At 57.6% G+C, this 16449-nt stretch overlaps 9 protein-coding genes across 9 annotated transcripts; 5 read left to right on the top strand and 4 right to left on the bottom strand.

Moving 5' to 3' along the window:
* Window positions 1-247: 247 nt before the first annotated feature.
* Window positions 248-1517, top strand: ACT1 (actin; the record flags this gene model as incomplete). Its single annotated transcript, XM_056205502.1, has 3 exons — window positions 248-254; window positions 345-358; window positions 411-1517. 3 exons carry the CDS (start codon window positions 248-250, stop codon window positions 1515-1517), a joined length of 1128 nt encoding a protein of 375 aa, XP_056061477.1.
* A 673-nt stretch (window positions 1518-2190) lies between these two features.
* Window positions 2191-4065, bottom strand: MVES1_000645 (uncharacterized protein; the record flags this gene model as incomplete). The annotated part of the gene is made up of 1 exon (XM_056205501.1): window positions 2191-4065. The coding sequence occupies one exon, from the start codon at window positions 4063-4065 to the stop codon at window positions 2191-2193; it is 1875 nt and encodes a 624-aa protein (XP_056061476.1).
* A 793-nt stretch (window positions 4066-4858) lies between these two features.
* MVES1_000644 (uncharacterized protein) lies at window positions 4859-6783 on the top strand (the record flags this gene model as incomplete). Its single annotated transcript, XM_056205500.1, has 2 exons — window positions 4859-4862; window positions 4973-6783. 2 exons carry the CDS (start codon window positions 4859-4861, stop codon window positions 6781-6783), a joined length of 1815 nt encoding a protein of 604 aa, XP_056061475.1.
* A 188-nt stretch (window positions 6784-6971) lies between these two features.
* On the bottom strand, window positions 6972-7441 carry MRPS16 (37S ribosomal protein S16, mitochondrial; the record flags this gene model as incomplete). The annotated part of the gene is made up of 2 exons (XM_056205499.1): window positions 6972-7082; window positions 7118-7441. 2 exons carry the CDS (start codon window positions 7439-7441, stop codon window positions 6972-6974), a joined length of 435 nt encoding a protein of 144 aa, XP_056061474.1.
* A 265-nt stretch (window positions 7442-7706) lies between these two features.
* On the top strand, window positions 7707-9089 carry MVES1_000642 (uncharacterized protein; the record flags this gene model as incomplete). The annotated part of the gene is made up of 1 exon (XM_056205498.1): window positions 7707-9089. The coding sequence occupies one exon, from the start codon at window positions 7707-7709 to the stop codon at window positions 9087-9089; it is 1383 nt and encodes a 460-aa protein (XP_056061473.1).
* A 246-nt stretch (window positions 9090-9335) lies between these two features.
* Window positions 9336-9732, top strand: COA1 (cytochrome oxidase assembly protein 1; the record flags this gene model as incomplete). The annotated part of the gene is made up of 2 exons (XM_056205497.1): window positions 9336-9461; window positions 9493-9732. 2 exons carry the CDS (start codon window positions 9336-9338, stop codon window positions 9730-9732), a joined length of 366 nt encoding a protein of 121 aa, XP_056061472.1.
* Window positions 9733-9938: 206 nt separating this feature from the next.
* MVES1_000640 (uncharacterized protein) lies at window positions 9939-13478 on the bottom strand (the record flags this gene model as incomplete). The annotated part of the gene is made up of 1 exon (XM_056205496.1): window positions 9939-13478. The coding sequence occupies one exon, from the start codon at window positions 13476-13478 to the stop codon at window positions 9939-9941; it is 3540 nt and encodes a 1179-aa protein (XP_056061471.1).
* Window positions 13479-13686: 208 nt separating this feature from the next.
* On the top strand, window positions 13687-15444 carry MVES1_000639 (protein disulfide-isomerase; the record flags this gene model as incomplete). Its single annotated transcript, XM_056205495.1, has 2 exons — window positions 13687-14215; window positions 14243-15444. The coding sequence occupies 2 exons, from the start codon at window positions 13687-13689 to the stop codon at window positions 15442-15444; spliced, it is 1731 nt and encodes a 576-aa protein (XP_056061470.1).
* Window positions 15445-15563: 119 nt separating this feature from the next.
* On the bottom strand, window positions 15564-16388 carry MAM33 (Mitochondrial acidic protein mam33; the record flags this gene model as incomplete). Its single annotated transcript, XM_056205494.1, has 1 exon — window positions 15564-16388. The coding sequence occupies one exon, from the start codon at window positions 16386-16388 to the stop codon at window positions 15564-15566; it is 825 nt and encodes a 274-aa protein (XP_056061469.1).
* Window positions 16389-16449: the final 61 nt, after the last annotated feature.

Genomic DNA, 16449 nt, shown 5'->3' with positions numbered 1-16449 from the left:
GAGCTGCGTGCCAGCACAATGTGTCTCGGCCGAAGCAACTGCACCGCGACCTACTGGCGTATGTGGCGGTGGCGGCGGCAGGCGGGCCAGCTGGCCAGTAGGCACCACGCCGGCACGCGGGATGAGCTTTCGATAGTTCGGTGTACATTCTGATTGGCCAAACTCTGCATACCCACCACGTTGAATACATTGTGCGACGTAGTCGCTCCGCTGTTGTTTGCGCGTACGTTGGATAACTTCAATCACCATGGAAGGTACGTACTGTGCACATTTGCACCTTTATAAGAATTGCGTACTGACCACGCTGCTCTCATTGTCCGCAATGTGCATGTTACGGTAAACAGACGAGGTTGCTGCTGTATGTATTGCAATGCGCCCTACGCGCGAGGAACTTGGCTAACGCGACACAGCTTGTTATTGACAATGGTTCGGGTATGTGCAAGGCCGGTTTTGCCGGTGACGATGCACCCCGCGCTGTGTTTCCCTCCATCGTCGGTCGTCCACGTCACACCGGTGTGATGGTAGGCATGGGCCAGAAAGACTCCTATGTCGGTGACGAGGCCCAGTCCAAGCGTGGTATTCTCACGTTGAAGTACCCCATCGAGCACGGTATCGTGACCAACTGGGATGATATGGAGAAGATCTGGCACCACACCTTCTACAACGAGCTGCGTGTGGCACCGGAGGAGCACCCCGTCCTGCTTACCGAGGCGCCGCTGAACCCCAAGGCCAACCGTGAGAAAATGACGCAGATCATGTTCGAAACCTTTAACGCGCCCGCATTCTACGTCTCTATCCAGGCAGTGCTTTCTCTGTACGCGTCTGGTCGTACCACGGGTATCGTGCTCGATTCTGGTGACGGTGTTACCCACACTGTGCCCATCTACGAGGGTTACTCTCTTCCCCACGCCATTTTGCGTCTCGACCTTGCCGGACGCGACCTTACTGACCACCTCGTCAAGATCCTCATGGAGCGTGGCTACCCCTTCACGACCACGGCCGAGCGTGAGATCGTGCGCGACATCAAGGAGAAGCTTTGCTACGTCGCGCTCGACTTTGAACAGGAGATGCTCACCGCCGCGCAGAGCTCTGCGCTCGAGAAGAGCTACGAGCTGCCCGACGGACAGGTGATCACCATTGGCAACGAGCGCTTCCGCTGCCCCGAGGCCCTCTTCCAGCCGAGCTTCCTTGGTCTTGAGGCTGCCGGTATCCACGAGACTACGTACAACTCGATCATGAAGTGTGATCTGGACATCCGCAAGGACCTCTACGGCAACATTGTCATGTCGGGTGGCACTACTATGTACCCCGGTATCTCTGACCGCATGCAGAAAGAGATCACCGCGCTCGCCCCGAGCAGCATGAAGGTCAAGATCGTTGCTCCTCCCGAGCGCAAGTACTCTGTCTGGATCGGTGGTTCCATCCTTGCCTCGCTCTCCACCTTCCAGCAGATGTGGATCTCCAAGCAGGAGTACGACGAAGCCGGTCCGTCGATCGTGCACAGGAAGTGCTTCTAAGCGCCTACGGACAGTTGTATGCGGTGGAAAATTGTTTCTTTTCCTATAAGGTCTGCGCAGTAGTTCGTAAAACGATGGTTTTTTCCATTCACAATATGTACATCTGGCTCCTTAGCTCTCTATTGTGCCAAACAACTTCGAGCCGCGGTGGTGCACATTGGCGAAGTTGGGCCGCGCCTGGATCCGGTCGTTTGTGCTATGTGTGAGAGGGCTGTGGTACGTACTCTGCGCTGAGCTCCGTCGTCCACGCAATTTCCCGAAGCAACGGCGTCGTCAAAGCACATCCTGCAGCGAGGACGGCAAACGCAAAGAGCGTCTCGAGTGTGACCTGTAGAGTGAGCTACTCATAAAAAACACGTACGTCCCATGGAATGGCCGACGTCTCGTATTTGGTAGATGCGGTGCCTTGATCGAGCGACTTGCCCTGCGAGAGAACTGGCGTCAGCAGGGATAAACACAACCTACTCTCATACGTCGAGTATGCCGCATGTGCAAATAGCACTGTGATTAATGTCACCTGTTCAATACGTACAAATACCAATACAAACGGTAATCCGTCCGGTTGTGGATGGGCGCGCAGCCTTTGCTTCGACCATCGTTGCAGCGGCAAAGGAAGCGAGACGAGTCGATCGGGACATTGCCGATTTGCTAAATGTGGCCCAATTCTCCACAGCTACGTAAGAAACCAGCAGGCATTTTGGTACCAAGACAGGAGCGGATTGGTACCGTCGCGCAGCTGGGTCTGACCTACTTCGGCATACCTCGTCAAGAACTCGGCATGTGTGACAATACGCGCCTCTCTTGACGCGGAAAGCAGTGGAGGCGGAATGACCTCGGCGCTGAACAGGCGCGCAGGGGAGAGTGCATAGTTTTCGTAGCCGTCCGCCTGTGCGAATGGGGGTGGGTATGTCGGCGTGAAATAGCCGGAGGTGTTATGGGACGTAGAAGCAGCCGCTTCGCTGGGCTTCTCGTCAGTAGCAAGGTCTGCCGGTGGCGAGGCCATGACGCGGAGATACACATCCCGCAGATCGTCAAAGTTGGTAGGAAAGAAGATATCAAAGAACCCCTGCAGGACGCAGTAGGTCGTCACCGGGATCATGGTCCCCTTGTGTCGCGTCTGCACGACAGGGCCATTCACGCCCTCGATCGCGTCGGGGAGGGACGAGAAATCAGAGAGAACGAGGCGGTGCAAAGGAAAGTGCTTTTTGAGCACGTCCATCATCTGCAGCGCGCCCGTGGGAATATAATGCGGCGGCGTCAGGTTCGGGTACAGAGGCAAATGCTCGTGCAGAATGGCGCGCATTGACTCTGGCAGGTAGTTCAAGTGTGCTGGCGCACCTGGCGGCAAGAGTGTCGGGCGCACGGACGAGCGGATGCGCAAGTACCGCTGGATGAGCGGGTCCGACACCGGCTCCCACAGCTCGTGAAAGTCGCCCGTGTGGTCAATCGAGACGAGCCCCTGGTACGCCGCTAGATTTGCGGTGGAATAGCGCACCACATCGTGTGCCAGGTTGTCCAACACCTCCAACGCAACAACAAAGCACGGCTCCGGTACATGTTGGTCCCACTGTAAAAAGTCGCGGTGCACAATCTCCACGACACCATTTACGATATGCCGCGCAAGTCTCTCGCGCTGCTGCGTGGCAAGGCGCTCGCTAATCTCTACAATCACGTAGCAAGTCTGCGCGTAGACATCGGGCTCGACCTCTTCGATGTAGTCCAGAATATCGCACGACAGCGTACCTGCACCCCCGCCGAGCTCGTACAAGATAAGGTCGTGGTGCGGGAAGAGATGCAGCTTGTACTCCGCGACAAGGTACCTTGCAAGTGCGCGTCCATAGTACGGACTAAAAAGCTGTGTCGGCGTGTGCCATACCTGGCCGGCGGCCATGGCATCGACCTCAGCCTCGGACATACTATTCGTGCTCTGCAGTTCCAGCAGACGCCCTTTCTCGCGCGCGAGATCGAGAATCTCTGCACTTCCCCACGACGTCCGTTTTTCTTCCTTGACAATCGCATCGATGCGCTCCTGCAAAGAGGGGCCGTCTTTATGTGCGTTCTTGTCGCGCTTCAGCCGCGCCTCTTCGAATCGTTTCTCGAATTCCATGTACCGCTGCTGGACTACACGCATAAACTCGGTCTCGTTCTTGATGGCACGAAAGTCGAACTCCGGCTGTAATGGTGCACATGTGGACGATACTGGGAGCGCGCGGTGAGGAAGGAGGGCAGCTTGCCTACTAAAGTAGCCGTAGTATGGGTTGTACAGGCTGTCGTAGATAAAGTCCCTCGTCAGCATACGCACAGAATGCGGCCGCGTCCTTGACTGTGCGAGGTGCTCTGCAGTTACCAAGGGCAACGTATAGTGTTCCTCTGGGGGAACTGGTGCAAATATATCGTAGTTATACTGCACGCGGTGCTCTAATTTCTTTTTCCTGTGACGAGGAGGTGCTGTGGTTATGGTGCGCGCACCATAAGTGAAGGACTTATATGAAAAGCTGCGCAGTGCACACACGGTGCAAAGCTGCGCGGGCCATGCACTCAATGGCATAGTGGATATAAAGGCCGCGCCCGTCAACAAGGAAAGACGCACGGCGGACCCAAAAGTGGAGGACATGCATTTTAGCGTGTGGCACTTTGTAGGCGCGCGGCATGCTCTACGCACGTTTCCCAGCTTGTACATGGGCTATGGGGTCTGCAATAGAAGGGCTAGCACATACGTGTGTCGCTATCGGACATGGCTTGTGCGCGGAACCGAGCGTAGTGCGAGCGTGGCGTGGCGGGGGTGCAAAAGGCAGAAACGTGGTTGAACAGATGCTCTCAGTAGCGCGCGTATCGCTTCTATCACGCATGCCATATTGGCACCAAGTGCGCTCCCTTCCACCACATACAATTCGCGGCGCGTCGGGCGTAGCGGTCCAGTCCGGTTGCCATGTACCACGTGACTTGCGGGAAAAACTGTGCTGTCCCCAGCATGTTTGCCTCGACACTCCGCCACGGTACAACGGCACACCAGCGCGTGTGCGGTATCGTTACGTCAATACGTCGTGAGTATTACTTGATTGATTGCACTGGAGCGTGCACTCGCTTGTCATAGTTCGTCGCCCTAGTAGATATTCAGGGATCGCTTCTTTGTTCTGGAGGTGCTGGTACTCTGCGGGTGATCTTGGATTACGAACATTGTCTGAGTGCCTATCAGGCGCTATTGCACACTAGTGTACTATTGCTGCATATTGAAATTTACCTCGGGACTTGTCCTGTGCTGGAGCGATGACGACCGTGTCACAAGAGTGCGTAGACTACATACGTGCGCATGGACGGCATGTACCGCACAAACCATGGCGATGGGTGCGAGGCAAAGTGCAGCCCGTGCATGCCCCCTCGCCACGTATTGTTGTGCGGCATGCAGGCATGTGCATGTCGTTGTGTTTTTCAGCTGCTAACATACAGACGTAGAGCGGATACGGCGCATACTGCAGATGCTGCCCAGCTGCACGGTTCGCAGCCGCCGTCTGCGCAGTTTGCTACGCCGACTATTCCAGTATCGACCGATGCTATCCAGGGCGATGCGCCTCGGCCTCCTGCGGACAATCCGTCCAGCTTGTTCACGCATGCATCCCATCCCAACATCACACGGAGTGCATCGCTACTTATCTCGAAAAGCCTGATCGAACAGAGCCCCATGCAGGCTGCGGGCGCGCTCATTACGCTCCTCAGCAACTCCTCTCCCGTCGATCCACTCGTACTGCATCCCACGACCCCAGATGAGCGACTCACAGTCGTCCAGCTCATGCGCCGATTCGGCACGCCAGCGTACTTTACGAGCTTTGCGCAAGACATTCGAGGGCGGGCGATCCTCGCCGCATGGCTCAGCGATGCCACACCGCCGCGGAAAGCCGAGGTAGAGGACCAGAGCGAGCGGTTCAAAGACGTGCTCGTCCCGGTATTGGAGTTGCTCCAAGTATTGCCTATTCAGCTGGAGCATTTGAAGGACCACATCGGGCTGGGAAAGCTTATCACCGGCACGCAAAAAAGAGCACGGAGTGAGCAAGCTAGGTCGCTCGCAGACGCAATCAAGGATAAATGGAGCGCGCTGGTGTCGGTCAGGCCGTCGCCGCCCGCGCCGCAGCGCGCCGCAACGCCACCCACATCTACAAAACGGGTTGCTGCTTCTGCACCCACTACGGACACCGCAAAGCGGCCTAAAAGTACGTCTGCACAAGCGGCACGCCCCCCAAACACCCTATTGTCCTCGTCGACCAACGCGCGTGCTTCTGCAGCGACAGAGCGGCGAAGCTCGCCGCAAATTCACGATGTGCCTGCCAAAGCGCCGGTCGCACGAACCACCGCGGCTTTGGAGCCGAAGCGCAACACTCGCACGGCAGCCAAGACGAACAACAACGCCTCTAAAGACCTTGCGAGTTTCATGTCCTTGATCGACCAGCCGCAAGCGCCCATGAGCCACGCCAAACCGGAAGCCTCTGCACACGCGCAGGTCCAGCGGAAACGCAAAAAGGCTGTGCACTGGAAGGACCACGATGGAATGGCGCTTGTATCGATCAAGCTCATCGAGCCAGCTGTGTACGACGACGAAATGTACCATGGCGCAAAAGGTGTCGGTGCGCTGGATATGGAAGAAGGCGGCGCTTTCCGCCAGGCACACGCCGAAATGGATGAGCAGATTGACTGGTACACCCCAGTAGAACCATACCTGCCCGACCCCCCCTCTGGGCCTCTGCCCGAGCGCGGTTCGGAAAGCGATACCAAGGAAGCGCAAGAAGAGCGCGAGCATGCGGTCGAGGAAGCCGTCTATCCTACCGCTGCAGCGATTCCCCCCACGCCAGAGGAGCCAGAGGAAATTGTTTTATCGTTTGCTAGCATGGCGCCGCCGCCGGCCTCCATGACGACCGGTACGGAAATTGCGCCATTCCCCGCGCGATCAACGTCGCCCTTGCCTGCTACAGAGACTATGGTACCGCCCGTGCCGCCCCCTGAATTCATGGCAATGATGGCCCAAATGGCTGCTATGCAGGGCGGCCCAGATATGCCGCCGTGGATCGCAGCTGGCGGACCGCCCATGCCGCCGTTTGATCCTAGCATGATGCAATCCTTTATGCAAGCCATGCCAGGGCCAGATATGCCGATGCCGATGCCCATGGGCGGTGCCATGCCTGGCTTCCCCTTTCCTATGCCGCCGCCCGAGATGATGGCACAAATGGGCATGCCGTTCCCAGAACATGCCGAGGAGAACGGCCGAGGGGCGAGATAAGGTACGTATGCGCAAGCGCTGTATTTGGTATATGCTTACTAACAACAGATGCCAGTGCCGTCGCACTGCTTTTGTAAGGGCAGGTAATGAATATACCCATGCATGTATTCCTTTGTACGCCGATGCACGTCTCCCGTTTTGCCAAGCGTTGGCGCGGCGCCAAGGGCTGCACGAGCCCGGCGCAGCAGCTACGCAGTGTGTGGATCGTGCACGCCGGCCGGAAGCACAGGTCGCGCAGACTGCGTGCGCGGATAGATGCCCTTGTACTGGTCGCGTTTCTCTAAGGGAATCAGCCCTGCCTGTAGTCATTCGTATGCCACACTAGTTCACGTACCCTGTCCAAGAGACGCGCCGCTGACTTACTCGGCTGTGCGCCGTTATCGAGCCAGTATTTGATCCGTCCCTCGTTCCACTCTATGCGCTTCTCTCGCGGGATGTTGGTTGCAATCCCCGGCGAGATAACTTGGCCGTTAAACCCCGGCCGATCTTCGGAGCGTGGGCTCACGATCGGCTGGCGCAGCGGACGGGGGATTGGGTCGTACTCGCCCAGCTTTTCAATAGGCCTTGCATTCCTTGCCTTGGTGTTCTGGATGGCTACCAGGTGATAAAACGGATTGTTTCTCGTCCCATGCCGCGCCAAACGAATACGCACCACCATTTCGCGCAGCAAATCGTGCGTCTCGCCGACGAGCGCAAGTCAATGGCACGTGACGCAATGCTGTAGACTCTCCCTGCACGATCAATGGGTAGCGTGACTCTGTTGATTGGACTAACACTTAAAACTGCACGTGAATATGCACTCAGGTTGAAACACAGCCCATACCGTACGCTGAGTCGAACGAGGCACAAGGGGCACAACACGCGCACTCTTTCCTTGCAAACACTATTACTCCCGTGGCCTACCCTACGTTTTTAAGGATAGAATGATTATTCCCATCCGTCAAGTCGTGGCCTTACTTGCTGTCGTCTCTCTCGCTGTGCTGCCTACCCAGGCTATTGTTTACAGGCCAGACCGCGGCCAGCTGGCGCAGCGCAACTTGCTTGCGCGCCAGGCCAGCTCTGCTGCCGACTCTACTGCTGCCTCTGACGCTTCCGATTCTAGCGCTACTGGCGGTTCGTCCTCAAAGTCTTCTTCCGATTCGAGCTCCTCGAACTCGGCCTCCTCTTCTGCCTCCTCGAGCGCTGATTCGGAGTCTGGCACTGCCGGCTCAGCTGGCGGCAAGAAGAAGTCGCCTGCTTTGGACTCGAGCTCGGGTCCTTTCCAGTTCGGTAGCCCCACACAGAACTACCCCGGTGTGCTTGCCGTCAACCAGAACGGCAAGACCAACCCTGCCAAGCCCAAGCTCGACACCCCGATCAACCAAAAGTCCGAGTCGCGTCTCGCCTCGATCAACTCTGTGGATGACTGGTGCACATTTGGCCCCAAAGACAACTCCAAGCCCCTCGGCGATGTCGAGGCTGAGGTGGTGGCTTACTGCACCAAGCCTCGTAACGATGCTCGTGTGATCCCCGACGGTACTGTCACTGCTGCTCACTTTGTCAAGACACCGCTCTACGTCCAGGTCATGGCTCTGGGCGACTTTACCAAGATTAACTTTGCTCCGGGCGACACTGGTGGCGAGCTCGACCCCCACGGTGCGACGAACAAGGGTAACCCCGTCGGCGGTAACGTCACCTCCAACATTAGTGGCAAGGACGAGTTCTACGAGGAATGGATGAACTATGTCGGCTACAACATTATGTGCTTCCGTGTGTGTATCGCTGGCTCGGACCAGGCGCCGCCGGGGACGGAGTGTGAACACACTCTCGACAGGGTCGGCTGCAACTGGGTCATGCCCGGTAACTATGCGCCTGACTCATTCGACACTTGCGATGCCGACCCTGCGTACCCCCCTGGTATCTATGTCATGGACGGCCAGACTTCGTCTTTCCAGCAATACGCGACCGGTGTGTTTACCGACGAAGAGGGCCAGTCTCACTCGTATACGAACGGCAACAAAAAGGCCAAGACTCCTTCCGCCGCGCAGTCCCTCCCCAGCTCCTCGAACTGCAAGGTTGCTCCAAGCATTGCGAACGGCATCAAGTCGATTGTCCCTACCACTTCCAAGCCTACTCCCCAGGAGAGCGCCAGCTCCAAGGCGGGCTCTGGCTCTGGCTCTGGCTCTGGATCTGGAAACGGTGCAGACAAGCAAGGAAATGACGAGAACAACACGGATAGTGGCAGCAATGGTGCTGTTTCTCTTGTGCCGACCATGGCGACGCTCGCCGCCGCCGTGGCTGTCGCTGCCGGCGCCATTTTCATTTAAGCGTTTACTTGTCTCTCCCGGTAACTATGTTGCTTTCGCTTTTGTAATTCGGACACAATGACTTGTATATAGAAAGTCATCGCCTCTGGCGCCCCTTTATAGGTATCCTAGGCTTGGTGCTATTTGCCGTAAGCACAAGTGCGCCTTCGTCTCTTACCACGTGGCACGATGTCCGCGTTGCTGCGCTCAGGCCGTATGTCCAACACGATGGCCAGCAGGAATTGGCACTCGCTTTTCCCGCGCGCGATGCGCACACCCACCATGGGAACTGCGCGTGCTCCATTGCGTGTTCCGCAGCGTGCCTATTCTGCTCAGCCAGGCCGGTGGGATCCGCACGTCACAAAGGTCAAGTTTCCCATACCTCAGCTTCCCGTACGTTGATCGCGCCGTTTTCTCACGAAAGAACTACAAGCCGTACTTTATTCTTGCAGGCCTGTCGATGGCCGCATTTTGGTACATATTCTCGGCATACTTGAACAATAAAGAGCGCGTTGGCTCCTCGGTGCTGCGCATGGTCTCGCACCGAGTAAAGGATGCACCGGAAGTGCACGCGCTGCTTGGCGAGCCCGTGAACCTAAAACGCGCAAGTTTCGGGGACCCATGGATCGAAGGAATTGTACGTTTCAACGGTGTCTTACGCTAGGTGAATCCGCTAAAAGGCAAAGTAGACATGAGTTTCCAGGTGCAGGGCCCAAAAGGAGTCGCGACTGTATACTTCACCTCGATTCGGAGAAGCAAACTGGATCCGTTCGAGGTACTGCGCTTCGTGGTTGTGCCGGAAGGTGATACTTTGCGCTCCGTATCGTTACTTAGCCAGGGGATCGAACATAATCTCATGTAGCTGCCTAGTTATGTACAGTGCTGTGCAAACGTAGTAATGTGCTGCGTCCACGCATCCGCCTCTGCCTCCTGCGCTGGCTCAGGCGAGATTGATTTGCGGTGCAGCGGCCATACAGGATGGACGTACATGTAGGTTGGCTGCTTGCACGCTGGCTGCCCTTGGTGTCTCCTTTGCGGCTCCGCGTCCTGTTCGTGGCGCGAGACGAGGAGATCGGCGCGAAGTTTGGCCAGTTCTTTTGCGAGCGTAGGCGCGATCTCCATCTGGTCAAACAAACTCCAAATCTGGCGTCGCACGCCGAGCTGCATAGGGAAGCTGTCCATCAAGGACAGTGCACGGCACAGCAATGCGGGTCGCTGGAATTGGGCGGGGTATTTTGCGCGCAGTTTCGTGAGCGCATGCCATGTATTCTGCGCGACAATCGAATTCCCGAGACTGGAGAGCAGTGCCACGATCCGCGCCTCGTCGGAATCTGTCGAGGCTGCGAGGTATTCTGCACGCTCGCTGGAGGGTTCGGCACTGGCAGGAAGTGCTACAAACTGCGCAGCATCGCACGGAAGCGCAGTTGCCGAATCGCGGCCTTGGACGACCGTCCAGTCGTACCGTGCAAGAATCGGCGCGCTTTGGCTGGATTTCGCGAGGAGTCCCATGGCGTAAAAACACGTTGCTTTGAGACTCACTGTTGTCGCTGTTTTCGCGCGCGCCGCAAGAAGCTGAACTGCATCGTACTCCAATAAAAGCTCAAGTCCGTCATCGTTGCTCCCTGCGTGGCCCAAAACCCAAATACAACTCTTGAGCGCATGCTCTTTTTCCAAGTCGGCATCCTCTCCCTGTAGCTGTCGCACCATCAACTCGATATGGCCTATTTGGCGCAGGTAGGCGCACCCTTCTTCTGTCGCCGTCAGCTCGCCGTACAGGTGCGGCGGGAGCGGCACAGGGTCGCCGGAAAAAGTAGCGCGCAGCGCTTCCTGTGCCTGTTCCACATACTCGGCGTTGTACCGCGCAAACCAAGCGTGGGTTTGCCGCTGTACGTACCCTGAGCGGTACAGCCGTGCAAAGCTGGCGGGGTGCGAAAGCGCGCGCAAGAACAAGGTATCTTCTTCGGCACTCAGCAAGTCCAACAACGGCTGCTGCGCAAGCACGCAGGCGAGCATCGTGGGGTGTACACAGGCCTGCAGCACGATTTGTGCCGCATGCAATCGCACTTGCGGTTCCACGTCGTGCAGTTGCGCCAGCAGCATCTTCACCGCCCATTTCTGCGGTGCCCCGTCGAGCCAGAGCGATTCGCGCAGACGCACGCCGGCAGACAAACGCACATGTACAGCCCCTGCAATCATCGCCCGCTCCAAAACCACACGCGCGAGCGAGTCGTGGGTGTACTCCAGCGCGAGGATAAGCGCCTCGACTACCCAGGCATGATCCGCCATGCTGCAGAGTTGGAGCATGGGAGAAAACAAGCGCGAGGTATGCATCAATTCCAAGCCTTGCACGGTGCTCGACATGATTTGGAGAAAGTCAAAGTAGCCGCCGATCATGGTAGAGTGCATTGTGCGCTCGTTGAACAGGGCGTCGGGCGTGTTGAGCACGAGCTGATCGAATGCGTCGCGCAGCTCGACCAGGAACGCGTCTTCCATCAGCATGCTTCTCCCTTCTGCATGCATCAGCAAGACGCGGAAAAGTTGAATGCCAAGCGCCGTCCATTTCTTATTCGCTTCCGAGTTACGCAGCGATACGTACTGCTGGTGGGACGGGCGAAAGAAAGACAAGAGGCGGCGGATAAACTTGGTGGATTGTGCCGCCTCCTCGAACCGCTTCGCGCTTTGCAGCGGGCCGCCCAGGAGCTCACACATCACCTCCAAGTTCCATGTAGTGTACTCGCGCGTCACGCTCGAGTCGCGGATCATTGCGCGGAATTGCAGATCGTCTAGCCCAACGTCGAAACAAGGATCGGGCGGTGCACCGTCTGTCGCTTCTTTTGGCAGCCGTGCGTCCATGGCATCAATGGACAGGAGCGCCATCTTGGCAGAGAGCTGGTCGTCGGTGCCGTGACATGCCGCATGGACCAGCGATGGGAATGCCAAGAGCGCAACACTCTCCCGGGGCAGGATCCGCCGCGCAAATCGAAGCACCAGTACGAGCGTGTAGGCCGCGGTATCGCGCAAAGATGTCGTATGCTGCACTGTCGCTACAAGTGCAGGCATCAGCCCATGGTCCAGCATGATCTGCAAAACAAGACCAAGGTACTGGTCCTGCACGCGCAGCAATGGGATCGGCGGCGGCCGCGTACGCTTTGGGCGGTCGTCTCGCGCCGAGAGCACAGCGGGCTGAAAGAGAGAAAGGAGCAGCTCGAGGATGCTGGCGCGCACAGACTCATTTCCAAGACGAAGAGCATCGAGCAGCGTGCGCAGTGCAGCACCGCCGTTCATGCACAGGTACGAAAAACCTTGCCACGACAAAATGAGCTGCAGTGCGACGCACTGGGACACGTCGTGCTCGGACTTGTTACTCGCATAGCTGGCCAATGCAGCCTCAAGGTCCATACCAGGGCAGATATACTGCCGCGTCGCTGGCCTGTCCAGCAGGCCAAGCAGGCACTGCACGAGCGCGCAGGACCGTGCCGGCGGCCCCACACAAATCGCCTGCCATATCGGGCGCAGGGCAGACGTGGACGCTGCGAGCGGCGTGTCGAGGAGCGCCAGCTCGGCCAGCGTCTCAACCGCGGCCAGTCGCAATGGGTCTGCAGGTGCCTCTGCAATCGCGACGAGGATGCGCACGATTCCAGGTGTGACCAACGCATGCGCCTCGGGCAAGAGGCTTAGCAGCGTGCGCACAAATTTGAGCGCTTGCTCGCGCTCGAACCCGCGCTTGTCTTCGCGCAGCAACGCGCATCCCAGAAACAGGGACAGCACATTCACGTGCGGTTCGGCCAGCACCGAGGCACACAAGATATACCGCAGCAAGAGCCATGCGTATCCACGCACATGGTCGTTGCTCCCGCGCGCAACAGCTTCCGTCAGGATGGGCACAATGCACGAGTCGTTGGATATCTCGTGCCGCAGTCTGGGGTAGGTCTGGAGCATACGCACCATAAACGCCATGATCCGCGCCTGCGATTGGGCTGCGCCGCGCGGCGGCGGCACTGGCGGCGCATTCTCTGCCTGACGCATCGACCGCTGCCCGCCAAGTATAGACAGGATGCGCACAAGCACCTTGGACATGCGCACTACCCGCCCGTACGTTTCGCCGTCGGAGCCGACATACGGCAGAGAAAACGGCGACTCGGCGCGGTTCAGATCTTCTAGCCCGCGAATTGCGCGCACGGCGCGCGGGCGAAAATAGCCGCTTGCTTTTAGCTCCGCGAGGTCTTGCTGCAGCGCATCTTTGCGTGCTTGCAGCGTGATGAGCTGCTTTTCTGCGACCTGCAGCTCGTGCAGAATTTGGCTTTTGAGCATCTCGCTGCCTGTACCTTCCACGTCCAGCTGATGGAGCATGCTGCGCGCCCCATCGCGGATCCGCGCCTCAAGCTCGATCCGCGCATCCACGTCGGCCATCTGTGTGCGTCGCACCAAGACGGAGGGGCGCACGCCCCTCCGTCTCGGTGCCACGTGGTGTAGTGGTGATTGTGGAGGCCAACGCTTGCGTTGGGCAAGCATGTGGCGGCGACTGGCGCTGCTTGGATGTGCGCTACTGGCATATGCAGAATGTGCACCCGTGGAGGGAACTCCCGATGGGCGCACACTTCTTGATGCCAACTTTACTATGACATCGCATGGCGCGTGGCTTGTCGAGTTCTATACGCCTTCCTCTACCCCATGCCGCCAATTTGCGCAGATGTGGTCCAAGTTGGAGGTCAGCAAGGACGGATACCGCGAAGATTCCACGGCGCCTTTTACGCTGGCACGTGTGAATTGTATGGTGTCGATGGACCTTTGCGATCGCGAGCGGATTGAAGCCTACCCGCAGGTTGTTTTGTACGAGGACGGGTCAAAGACGAACGGAAACGTGGACGTGGAAAGGTCTTTGGAAGCGTTTTCCACCTATATCGACACCGCTGCACAGGCATACAAGCAGAAGAAAGAAGGAAATGTGAGTAGCTCGGGCGCATCCGGCACCGCTGCTCCAAGCGCTTTGGCAAAGGCGAGCGCGACGCCGCAGCCCGCAGCCCAAGCCCGCTTCGACGGGCCTGTCTTGGGCCTTGTTGAGTTTGGCACTGCGCCGATCCAGGATGCCAAGGCGCTCGAGACGTACCTGGGCGAGGACCGCGGACAGGGCGCCTCGTTTGTGAAATGTACGTATTGTGAAATACTCACGCTAGTCTATGCACCTTGGTGCCCGCACTGCCAGGCCATGGCCGCCGCATACGAAGAGGTTGCTGCGAGTGTGCAAGGACAGCTCAACGTCCTTGCCGTAAACTGCGTGACGTACAGCGACTTGTGCGACAAGTACGAGATCAGAGGGTTTCCCACCTTGCGCCTCTATAGGAATGGTACCGCCGACCGCTACGTCACGGGTGAGCGGACAAAGTCGGGGATGCTCAAATGGCTTGGGCAGAAGGATGTATACACTCCGCTGAAACAGGTGCAGCTGTCGAATATGCAAGAGGTCATGCGCAGCTCGCCCGTCTCCTTCCTCTACTTGCAGGCACCGTCGGTATCGGCAAGCGAGAAGGACGCGGTGGAGCTGGCCGTGCATGCATCCAAAGGGCCGCTCCAGCTACTCTTTTCCACAGATGTAGAGCTCCTTCGTCAGTTTGCGCCGCTGCTGGGCCAGACCGGCGCAGGGTACACGAGCGTTGGCTCGCACATCCTGGTGTTCAAGGACCACCGCTACGACCGCCCCGCTGCCGTGCTTCCGCTTGCCAAGGCGTTTCAAACAGGGTCGGACCACGCGCCAAAAGAAATTGCATCGTGGATCGATTTGCAGGGCCATCCGCTTCTCTCGGAAGTTACGGGAGTCAGCGTCAAGGATAGCTTGCAGAGCGGCGACAAGCCGTTTGTGATCGGCGTGCTGGGAAGAGAGGCCAATTCAAACAAGGCTGCTTCCACGATCACTGCACAAATCCAGGCCATGCGTGAGCTTGCGACGGCCTGGTCGGCCAAGAGCCAGACCGTGCTGGAGCAATCGCTACGTTTTGTGTGGCTCGACGCAGGCAAATATCCTTCGCTGCTGCATGATGCGTTTCGTATCAAGGCGGAGCAAACCCCGCAACTCGTCTACCTCAATCCCGCAAAGCATCGCATGTATGTATACACACCATACGCGAGCGAATGGCTCGATACTCTGCACGCAACCCAATGGCTCCAGCAAGCGACCAAAGGGCAGTTGCAAGGCAGCACGTACGGCACCGTACTGGACCGTACCATGAGCTCTGTACGTGCTTCTAACGCGACGACCGCTATGAATTCGCACCCGCTTATTGTCATGTTTGTGGTGCTTGCTGTGGTATTGCTGTGCATTCCAAAGGTCCGCAGAGCGCTCTTCCGGCGAGATCCGCACCCGTACAACAAAATGGTTTAGCGTGCAGTGGAAAAGGCTCCGGGTTTTTTTGCAATGCACAATGTAGCACTATGGATGTAGAGCATCACTATACAATGTTGCAGCATAGCGATACACTCGCGCACTGCACCGCCAGCGTCTTACGCAGCTACAAACGTCTTGACATGCTCGAGCCAGCTGCAGTACTCGCGCTGTTCCTTGTTTTCAGCAAAGTTGGGGATAAACATGGCAAGCTTGGTGGAAATACCACGCTCCGCCAAGTAACTCTCAAACTGCGCCTGTACGTTTTCGTCCAGCGTTTCGAACTGCGGGCCCATGTACAGACCACGGCGCTTCCAGTCGGCTTCGGCAGTGAGCTCCGTGGCAAGTACGTCATCTTTATAGAATGTAACGTTCTCAATCATAAACTGGCTATCCTGCGCCTGGGCATCAATGTTCAGCGAGCCATGGCCACGCTTTGTGATGCTAATCGCGCAGCGGACGGGGAACGTCGCATCGTACTCCTGCTCACCAGACGCACTCAAGTCCGCATCCTCTTGCTCAATCTCATTCGCAGGGTCCGTCGTGTCAATTTCGCCAATGCTGAAGAGGACGCGGATGTGCTCGTTGCCAAAGTCGCGCGTCAAGGCAATTTCGTCAGAGCCCGACTTATCCTCAATGCTCCAAATCCCGTCCTTCTTGAAGTCATCAAGCCAAGCATGAGAAGAAGAAGCATTGCCGTCCGTTTCATCAGTCTGCGTGGCCTCCTTCTCGTACAGGATCTCCTGCTCGAGGCTCGAAATTAAGTCGCTGTCCGACTCGCCTTGGCCACACGCACGGATGGACGTGTTGAATGCACGTGCAAACGCTAATGGTGCACTTTGGGCGACTGCGACAGAACGCGTGGCATGGGGAGTTAGGGCACGGGCATGGGAAGCTACACGGGACACCCTGTTGAATCGCAGCAAAGCAGTACGCAAGGCCATGTTGGTGCAGAGCGACCGTGCGGGTTTCGGCTCTGCCTTCACTGCACGTGCAGGTGTCGGT

This window comes from Malassezia vespertilionis, chromosome 1, assembly GCF_029542925.1.
Source record: "Malassezia vespertilionis chromosome 1, complete sequence".
Classification (NCBI taxonomy): Eukaryota; Fungi; Basidiomycota; class Malasseziomycetes; order Malasseziales; family Malasseziaceae; genus Malassezia; species Malassezia vespertilionis.
This window is presented reverse-complemented; position numbering and strand designations above follow the sequence as displayed.